This window comes from Elaeis guineensis, chromosome 6, assembly GCF_000442705.2.
Source record: "Elaeis guineensis isolate ETL-2024a chromosome 6, EG11, whole genome shotgun sequence".
In the NCBI taxonomy this organism is placed as follows: Eukaryota; Viridiplantae; Streptophyta; class Magnoliopsida; order Arecales; family Arecaceae; genus Elaeis; species Elaeis guineensis.
In genome coordinates, this window is record NC_025998.2 from 20,711,785 (window position 1) to 20,722,893 (window position 11,109).

At 37.3% G+C, this 11,109-nt stretch overlaps 1 protein-coding gene, 1 non-coding gene and 1 pseudogene across 2 annotated transcripts in view; all 3 read right to left on the minus strand.

Annotated features, from left to right (window-relative positions):
* The window catches only part of LOC105047005 (uncharacterized), a 30,283-nt gene that overhangs the window by 13,262 nt on the left and 5,912 nt on the right, over positions 1-11,109 (minus strand). The window contains exon 2 of the transcript XR_012142080.1: positions 1,655-1,724. This is a non-coding gene — a transcript (uncharacterized protein). The remainder of the gene's footprint in view (positions 1-1,654; positions 1,725-11,109) is intronic.
* On the minus strand, positions 3,440-4,310 carry LOC140858525 (uncharacterized). Its single transcript, XM_073259331.1, has 2 exons — positions 4,188-4,310; positions 3,440-4,095 (listed from the first exon to the last, which is right to left on the minus strand). The coding sequence occupies exons 1-2, from the start codon at positions 4,195-4,197 to the stop codon at positions 3,440-3,442; spliced, it is 666 nt and encodes a 221-aa protein (XP_073115432.1). The 5' UTR covers positions 4,198-4,310.
* Positions 4,330-6,067, minus strand: LOC140858526 (uncharacterized; annotated as a pseudogene).

The following is an 11,109-nucleotide window of genomic DNA, read 5'->3' on the forward strand; positions in this document are numbered from 1 at the left end:
GACAACCCACAAATGTGTGCCATGCATGGCAACCATAGTAGTTAAGCCTCAATACGTGCATCTTAAGGCTGCAACAAAATGCAAAGACGGCAAAAACATGAGGATGATTCACATGTCAGGGAAGTAGCTCTATTGAGTCATGTAACAGAGACATTTTGAAGAAAGCCTAGGGGTCCCAAGTGCCTCATCTAAGGCTTAGTGGCTTAATATGGGTGATTATGCTAATATGCAGGTACCTAGACACCCATTTAGGCAAATACAAGTGACAAGAATGCTCATTCAAGGTGGGTCGGAGATGTAAGATGGGTCAAATCCAGTGCTTAATTAAGGTCATGCCAAGTTTGACACGGGCCACTTGTTTACATTGAAGGACCTGTCCCTACATACTCCATCATATAATTTGGCTAAATGAAGCTTAGAGATAGAGGGGTGACGAAAGGCACCTATGTGGCAGGGATTTCTTTTTTCTTGCTCATTTCTCTCCTTCCACGCCATCTTCCTCCATTAGCTCTTCTTATTCCTTCTCTCTTTGCCCTCTTCTTTGTTTTCCACATTTTTGCTTTTCTTCCAAGGTTATAGTAACAGCAGCAACTACCATTGTAACAGGCAGTGGCAGTTGTTGCCATCATTGTAAGTAACAGAACTTGCTCCAACCAACAAGTTTTGAAGCAGTCAACAATTAAAAAACAATAAAATAAAAAAATGAAAAGGAGAAAAAGGAAGAGCAAAGGCAGAATGGGAGCAAAAGTGTTTGGAGTGACTTGATCACCCAATTCATAAAAGTTGATGGCTACAAGGATTTCTTGAACAAATTGATAGTCCAGATTGATCTATTTCTACTTTTTGAGGATCAACTGACTGTCCGATGTCTATAAAAACATTTCTGATAGATAGACAAACAAGACTGGCTCATCTCGTCTGCTTATTGGTTATAACATGACAATGTACCTAATCTGGGCTTCTTCTGTTCTTATGCAGCTTCTTTTGCCTGCCTGGTGGCTTATTATCCACATAATGTGTCTGGGTTAAATCTCTGGGTATCCTGGTCTATCTTGGTTTCCCATTGCATAACGAGAGTTCAATATTTGTGCTGTCCAAGTAAATCAAGACAAGTAAGGAATGTGTGGGTATGTTCAAACAGTGTATCCCATATCATATCATATTCTATACATATGAGGCGTATAGTTTAGTAAATGATGTGCCATCGTAGCTTGTGCATAAACAATATATAATGCCATTTCAAATTGTCAAGAGTCAAGGAATAAGGAAAATATGTTCTATTGATCAATGATTTATCAAGTTGCCTTTTTCTAAATTCTAAAAGTGGAAGACATTACGAATGCTATAATAGAACAAACTGCTATTCTATATTCATAGATCATAAAATCAGCCAGCAACCTATTGGCAAGAGTGTTGTACAGCAAAGATGCTTAGGCTGTTGGCATTGCATTGCCAGATTTCTCTCTTACCTCTCATTATCATATGTAGTTTCCTTTCCTATTCTAGCAAACAAACTCTCTTTTTTAACTAAAGTTTAATAAAAGTAAAACAAACGGTAACTTGACTCCTTGAAGTAAATGCCTAACATTGGATGCACATTCATGAAAGTAAAAAATCAGAATATCAGATAGTAAAAGAATATTAAGGATAAGACCTCAATTTCATTCCAATCTCCAGAAGCACCCCAGCCATCTTGAGACAGCTTTGCTGTTTCAGTAATTAATCTGCAGCAAGAAAATGAAACTATTATCATTAACTTTCATTACATTCTATCATCAGGCAAAAGCAGAGTGATCAAGACAAGTAGTGACCATATTACTAAATTATATCCCACAACGTACACAACATAAAATACACATAAAACATTGTCTTACCCCACATATCTGGACCCTGCTTACTGCATCCTACTTCTTCATTTTATCCTATCCCAGGCTGAGTTTGCTAAAATTGGAAGTTTCCTAGGATTCTTCCAACTAAGTACATTCAAAGTATTGCACCAGTGTAAACTATCTCAAAAAGCTTTTTCCCTAACTATGTCCTTTACTAGCATATGGTCCAATGCATTGCACATGGATCTATATAGTATTTGTTGTCTTATTATCTATTATTTATGTGAGCAGTTGTATGTGGAAAAAATCATGTAAAAGAACTGAAATTGTATGGCAATATATTTAAGCATAGTGCTAATAATTAATTTAAGTAATTTACTAAATGTGAATTTCTTGTACAGGGAGTTTAGAACATGAATATATGCTTTTAAAAGAGTGAAATATGAATAACATTACTAAATAAACAGCTTGACGATATATATTGTCAATAAACATATATTTCTTAAATCGTAAATAATCTTTTAAGCAAGATTTGCTGTACCGGTACCGGACGGCGTGTCGGTGCCGGGCTGGTACGGTATGGTACCGGTACCGTACCGACACACGGTATGCCCGGGCGTACCGGTCCGGTACCGATACATAATTTTTTTCGATTTTTATTTTTATTTTTTGATTTTTAAAGTTAATAATTGATAAATACAACCTCAATATGGTATTATATTGCATATTATTGACATATTTGGGTTCAATTTGGAGTTAGGTTGCGGTACAAAGACTCTTGATCTAAAATTTCAAACATATATTTATTTACATTATATTTCAACTATGTCATCTTAAAACTAAAGAAAAAATATATAAAATACGCATTAAAATATATCTAAATATTTAAGTACAAAGCGCAATAACTGATATACGAACCTTAAGATGTACTCTGCATTTAATTTCTTGTCGAGTGTCTATGACGCTCGTAGATATCTGGATCATCAACATAGTCTGAAGGGACATCAGTCCAACCCTCTAGCCAAGCTGCACCATACTCTCGAATATTCATCATCCCATAATGCATCTTCTCTGGATTGTAAGACATCTCAGATCTTTCGCTAAAATTCTGACCCTGAAAAGTATCCTCGAGATGATGGTATGGTTGTGGAGGAGCCCATCCAAATATGCCAGTAGCAAAATCTGATCCTGGAGCTGCTCCAGGCTACATAGGATAGTAACCACTAGAAGATGATGCCTCGGATGCACCATATGCATATGGATCATAAGGTGGCTGTGGATAATAGGATCCATAATGCGAGGATGATCCAGATACATCCATGGACCCTACTCCACGTGCAAGATCGTCCGCAGCTGCATCATGTGCTGGACGACCTCTAGGAGCCCGTCGTCTATATGAAATCGGCTCCCCACGATCTCTACCGACTCGTCCACCATGATCCCTATCCTGTGTGACATGCATAAACTGAGACTCACCAGTGAATAGAATATCACCCTGTGGCTGTATCTCATAAACGGTAGTCTCTTATCCTCCAATTCCTCCCTGATCATCAGATCCATGGCTACTACTACCAGTATCATCATCACTCTCCCTGATGTCCGTATCTGAATCAGATCGCTCCTGTACTCTCGAGAGTGGTGCACGTGCAACTGTTTTTTCCTTTCCCCCCTTGTGCCCCTCTGTGACTGAGTTTCCTGTGATTGGGAGGATGGATGCCTTCTTGCTGGCTGTCGGGAGGAACGTCTATACATCTCTCGCTCGAATCTTTGAGAAGATGTATCGGATAGCGAGTCATGTGATGAATGAGTCCCTTGTGTCCCCTCAGACTGTGGCTGATCAGCTGGAACCCTATGTGAAATATTTTCTTCTGCCGATTGCTCTGGATCCACCCTGATCTCCCTTGCCACCACACTGGCTGGTCGTGGAGGGGATCTTGCTCATCAAGCTCTGGCTTCTGCTGCTGACCTGCAAGCCATCCGATGATCGGATCGTCATCCTCGTCGGCATAATCATCCAGCGTCGGATCAGTGTACTTCAACTGAACTTCCTCCTGAATACATTTTAGCCTCAACCTCAGATTGTAGTGAACATATACAAGATCGTCGAGGCATTTTTGTATCAGACGATTTCTCTGTTTGCTGTGGATAAGGGTGAAAGTGGACCAATTACGCTCATAGCCACTAACAGAGACCATCTGAGCAAGAATACGGACAGCCATATGTCTCAAATTTTCTGCTGACGTTCCAAAATGAATCCACCATTCAACTACAAAAGCAAAATTATATATCAAATTTGATGATATTATTAAGCAAAATTACATATCAATCTACATTGCTCATTATTGATATGTAATTTACCTGAATTCATCTGCTTTTTGCTTACGACAGCTGATGGGACTCCAAAACTGTCTGATCTCTCTCTAAACTGTTTCGTCTGAAATAAAATATATTTATTATTTATAAATATATCAGATCGAATTCAGTTGAATAATTACATCTGTTTTAAACTAGCATACCTCTTGCAGACACAACGACGCGATTTCTAGATCGAGCACCATCTTATATATGACATTGCGAAGAGCAGCAAGAAGCTCGCTATCCATATCTATTCCCGGAATAGTATATTGAAATCTCGAATTCAAGTAATAAGCTGCAGATAAATTTCAAGACTGATTAAGCATAATTTTATTTTCATACTTCGAAAAAATATTTTAAAACATTCTTGAATCCAAACTTACCAGCTAGATGCAAATCTCTGCCCATCTGATAGTCCCAACGGCGCTCAATAATGTTAATAATTCTTGAGCATGCTTGGGATCATTCTCACTGATCTGTTTCTTTGCCCTCTCCATCATGTAATATAGGAAGCCCATCTGGGGGTATCTCTCGCTGTCCACGGCGCGAAGCACCTCATATAAAGGCTTGATAGCCTTCATTATCTTCTCAGCCCGCTGCCAAAATGACTGACTCGTCACCAAGTTCTCCACATGACTTCCATCAGTGCCGGCCCTCGCATATCTGCTCTCCTGCCACTCGGCACTGACAAACATCTGACGTAGGGCTGTTTTCTTCTGAAGAAGACTATCAAGTGCTATGTAGTTGGTAGCAAACCGTGTGATATCCAGTCGTAAGATCTCCCCTCCAGTATACGTCCGCATCAATGAAAGAACCCATGTGTGGTTGTAGATGAATCTAGTAATGGTCTGGGCAATCTCCACTACCTGCTGCACCCTACGAAACTTTCCGATATCCATCAATATAAGATCAATGCAATGTGCAGTACATGGGGTCCAGTATATCTGCGATCGCTGCTCCATTAGCAACTCTCCGGTAGCCTTATATTGTGGTCCGTTATCTGTGATGACTTGCACGGCATGCTGCTCACCCACTGAATCAATCACCTCCTCCATCAGACCAAGGATATATGTGGCATCGTGCATCTTATCTAAAGCATCGATTGATTTGTAAAAAAATATTTTTCCATCACAGTATGTCAAAAAATTAATGATGCTCCACCTAGTAGGACCTGTCCAACCATCACACATCACTGTCAGACCGTATGTAGGTCATTTATTTTTGTAAGAAGCAATCCATCTCTGCAGATCCTCCTTATTGCTGTCAAAAAGCTGACCATAGATGTCTTTAGGTCCTGGAGGATCTACACCCTGACCGGCAGCCTCTATGGCTGAAATAACAGATCGATAGTAAGGATTGGCTGCTGCATTTGCTGGAATATGGCTGAAATGAAACCATGATCCAATAGCTCGCCACATATCCTTCTTCTTATCTTTTTTCAGCATACTGTCAATTCTCTGCTGCTTTGAATCCTTGCTGGACAAAGCATGTGGATCCAAATCCTGAATGCTGGCTCCTGCTAGAATATCTCTGGAGGACCTCCTCTTACTGCCAAAAGCTCCCAACAAAGAAGACATGCTGCGTCTGCTCCCTCTACCACCAGGCTCTCTGACTGAGGTAGTCTTCCTGAACTCGAATTCTTCCCTACCAGTCACTGATTCAGATCCTGATTCGTAGCATGATGGTCCGAATCGGTCTCTGTACCGGGCTATCTCCTCCTGCTGGTACTGATCCACCAAGCTCGCATGAATGACAGCCTCAATCTGTGCCTCCTCATCATCTAGAGCAGAAGCCTCCTCTGACTCTCTAGAGTGATAAGAAGGTGCTCTGCAGCTCGACGGTCTACTTCGATCTTTTTCTGCTTTGCTTTTTCCTTCGCTGCTTTCGAATCAACAAAGTGCTTTTTCATCAATTGTCGGACCTCTTGCGGATATTTCCGACACATCGACACATCAGGATAACCACTAGCTAGATGCTGCTTCAACCTAGTCACTCCTCTCTTGAACTCTGTGTTGCACCATTTGCATCTCCAATGATGCCGAGCCGAGAGCATCTCGCATGATCCTAACCGATGTCACGCTCTTGATCTTTCTTCTTACTCATTTCTGCAGATATAACAAAATACTAATTATTTTGAATTACCTGTAATATAATACTAATTACATATATTTTTTATTTGATAATATTTTTTACTATTTAAATATTTATAAAAAAAATTCAAAAAAATCTCAAGTTAGATTCAAATATTTCAATTGTTTTGAATCATTCTAAATATTATTCTCAATTTCAAAACTAACACTGATTTTTTATTTTTTTATTTTTTTAATAATTTTTATATAAATAAATATATACTATAAAATAGCTGATTAATTAAAGTGAACGAACGTCATGCTCTAAAGTTTTTTCTTATAAATATATGCAAGTATAACAAAACACGATACTTTAACGATAATTAAAATAATTATATATAATTTTAAAATAATTTTAATAATTATTTTAAAATTTATAAATTCAAAATAAATATGTTATATGCTTCAAATAATATTTTTAAATTAATTAAAATATAACACTATTTTTATATATTTTTTATTTTATAATTAAATTTTTAAATTTAAATAATTAAAAAAATAATTTTTTAATTTCAAATATTTGAAAAAAAATTAGAAATTAGATTTAAGTAGTTTGAATCATTCTAAACATGATTCCCAAACTCTGATTTTTTTTCCTAAATTTTTTTTTTTTTAATTTTTAAATAAATAAATATTTAAAAATATTTAAAAATATATAATTAACGAAAATTAACAATTTTGGTGTCATCGTGTAGATCTTCCAAAAATCTATCACATATAATTAAATCATTCCAAAATCATAAGATTTTGGCATGATTTTCTCTTATTTTCATTCTTTCTCATTCTTATCCTATTTTTAACAACAAAAATAAAAAAAAATATTTACTAAGAAAATAACACATTATCTTACCTCCGGCCAAAGATCAGCCTCTTCTCGAACCACTCCTGCAATTTGACGGAGTTTTTTCCTTTTTCTCTAATTTTTCGGAGGTCTCAACGATTTCGTTGAGACCTTCGGACCCTTGGGAGTTCTCTGAGACATCTCAGAGAACTCCAAACCAGGGTTCTTTTATGCATGTGGTCTCCGACCTCACCCCACCCCCCTCCCGCTCCCCCTCCTCACTTTAGGCATATGGGACTGTCGGTACGGTTCGGTTCACGTCGAACCGGATCGAAACGAACCATACCGTCCGATTTTGGACGGTATGGAAGCGAACCGGACCGAACCGCTCGGTTCGGTACCGGTTCGGGGTGTTTCTCGAAAAAAAGGTCCGAACCGGACCGTTTGAGCACCAGTCCGGCTCGATACGCCCCGTACCGACGGTTTGGCCCGATACGGCGAACCCTGCTTTTAAGCAACAAAACTGGATGACCAAATGTCATGCCTTAAATCTAACACATTAGCCATGCCCCACATCCACAAGGAATAGAAATCAAGTGGAAGCATTTGGTAGTGGTCAGAATTATTTTGCACTATGGACAATCCAACACTTGTAGCCATTAATTTTTAACATAAAAAGAGAAAAAAATTTCTTTCCTATACCTTTGGTTTCTCTTATTGTTGTGCTGTATGTAATGTTATATATTTATGGGAAAAAACAAGGGAATATACGGCCAACTATTAGATTCTAAAGAGCAGGGGAATATGTGCTAGAGTTGGTGAGGGAAGGGGGCTTACGGATGGGTAATGTGGATAGAAATGTGAGATCTAAATTAATACTTTCATAGAGTTGTCTAATAACAATGGACTAATTTAAGAAATTTTAGCGATCTACAGCTCTCCTTTCACACTAAGTGAGAACAAGGTACACGAAATGGTTTTATATCTCTCTCCAATCAGTTGAACATATGGTGTGTGAGAGAGGGTGGCCAAGCAAAATAGGCAATTTATATGATAAAGTTCCAAGATTAAGAAAATAATGGCAGGTACTTTCTGAGCAGATCCAGATAGAATAACGGGTAAATAACTACAAATAGAATATTCTTGTAATTTACCTGAATTCAAAACATTCATTTTTTGAAAAAATAGATGACTAAGGTTCTAAAGCCTCCCTAGTTTCCTTGATCTTCTTGATTTGAAGACATCTAACTTGACATGGTTATCTCCATTATGTGCCCATTTTATGTTATGGGCATTGACTTACATTCTACTTGGTGTCTCTACAAAAGTATCATTACCTCGCTAGCATACAAGGATCTTACAATACTTAAGTGGCATATCACTTGGATTGTATTTGAGACATTGTTATTTATCACTGTGACTAATTTAATAGACAAATTAGTGAAAACTGCTGTTACATCATCTATATGACCCCGTCATTTTAATGCATGCAGACTAGTACAAGAAATGTAACTATTGCATCAAATTAGATGAATATGACATGAAGAAAATAAGCTGTCATTTTTCTATTATAATCAGATAAGAACAAGTAATAGAAGGAAGAACAGTAAAATACCACCATTAGTAGCTGGAAACTGCTACAAATAGTCTAGGCCCTAATGCAAATCTTAATGATATTTAAAAGCCTAAATAAATGCTAAAAGCAATATGCAGACGAGGTTAAATACTTCCTTTTGAGATGTAGAGTACAAGTCATAATTGAATATGTTTAAATGCTACTGATGTTCCTTCCCAAGGCTATGTTAAGTTGATCAACAATTGATCATTTAACTTGATAAATACAGTTACTACTTTCAACTTCTCCACATCTGAAATTATAGTCTATTTTGATAGCATTGTACCAAATAAGATTTTAGATCATTACCTATGTGAGCAGCTGCCATGCTACTATTATATAACTTTGTCAGAAATCCAATGAAAAAAAAATTATCTTGGCAAGAAATGCCTTTAGCCAAGTGGATGCACCAATGCCTGATGCCCCAAATCCTTGAACTTGAAACAAGATTCTATTTCTTGCCTCTTCATGGTCTTAGTCTTGTTGAACTAAAATAACTCTTTGTTGATATCCCATGGATAGGAGAATCTTCTCAATTTGCTTTATGAAACATTCAATCCATAGATGTTATCTTTCCTACACAGAACCCTGGATTGGATCTAGACCTGCACATTTTTGGCTGACACGTTCGATTTGATTTGGGCATGCCTAGGCAATTCAGACCTATCTGACTGGCTAGGCAGGAATCTCTGGGCTCGACACGAATTTGGGCCAACCTTAGAATAACAGAAATCAGACTTAGCCCACCCTAGTCAGCCCTCCTTCCTCGGTTAGGCTGCACCATCCCTCTTTTCCATCTGCTTTCTGCTATGTCTCCTCATCCCTCTCTCCATGCTACTTTGCAGTTGCCATACAAGGAATGCCAACCCCTTCCATCTCCTACCTTTGCTCTCTCAGTTGCTACCATCAGCATCGTCACCATTCCCGCCCCTATCACAGCTGCCCTTCCTCCACATCTCTATCAGCATCCTCATTGCCACAAGTGCTGTCATGCAATCGAGTATTCTCTCATTCCCCTATGGTCAAAGCAACAAATCTAGCCATCTAGGATCAACGTTTGATCAAACCACATCAGGCCAATCTTCAGCTTGGGGTGAATCAAATGTCTAAATTTTTAAGTTTATGGAATTTATTTTTTTTAGCAAGTCAACAAATTGCAAGGCACTGTTCATGGTACTATTCATGCTACACTACCATGAACAGTAAATGGGGCTATTTTGGGACAATTTAGTCATAGTTTTCTAGTCTTTTTTACTTGGTTAGGAGCAGTGTTTTCAGAACCACCCCGAACCGCCTGGTTCGGGGCGTATCGAGCTGAACCGACGCCTAACCGGGCTGGTTCAGCTGTGGTTTTCAGCATCGAGAACAAAAAAAAAATTGAGAACCGCCCGGTTTGGCCCTGAGTCGAGCGGTATATGGCCTGAACCGGTCGGTTCGGGCTTATTTCGAACCGAACCATCCGGTTCGGCAGTTCAAAAAGAAAGAAAGAGGTAGAGAGGAAGCCGAAAGACTTCCTCTCTATATCTTTCGTTTCTCTGATGCTTTTTCTCACTCCCTAATGCCGAAAACACCAAGAAATCATCGGAATAGCGTGGATTAGAGGTATGTTCTCCTTCCTAGTTTCCTTTCTTCTTTTGCCCTCTTTTCTTTTAAAAAAAAATCATAAAAAATGAAAAAACAAGGGAAAACTATATCAAAATTTTATTTTTTTGCATGATTTTAATATATGTTGTAGATCTATGGATGATCTATATAATAATATTAAAATTATTAATTTTTATTAAATATATAATTTTTAAAATTAAAAATATATTTTTGAAATAAAAAATTATTTAAAAAAATAAATTTTAAAAAATAATTGTAAAATTAGATTATTAATGAGGGACTTACAAGCTACTTTCGACATAAATTTGGTGGTCATTTATCAAAGTTTTGATGCATCTTGTACATAATCGTCTAGCTTAAATTTCGAGAAAAAATAGCATTTTATGCATGTTCACAGACTAAGAAATTTATATGTAGCATCAATGGTAGAATTTTACATGGATCTAAGATCAAATTAATTTTTCATAATTTTTAAATTTTTTAATATATTTTTAAAAAAGAATAAAAAATAATTAAATAATTTAAAAAATATAAAAAAATTAGGTAAATGAAATTTATTATGTTTACGTAATTATTAAAGTAATATGCTTGTCAATTTTCAGGAATGGATCCATCACAAAAGAAGAAGGATCTAGAGCGTGATATTAATTGAGAGCATGGAGAGATGCTCTTAGATCGGCATTATTGGAGATGTAAATGGTGCAACATAAAATTTAAAGGATAAAGGGTTACACGATTGAAGCAACATTTGACTAGCGGCTATCCAAATGTAGTCATATGCCGTGAGTGTCCATA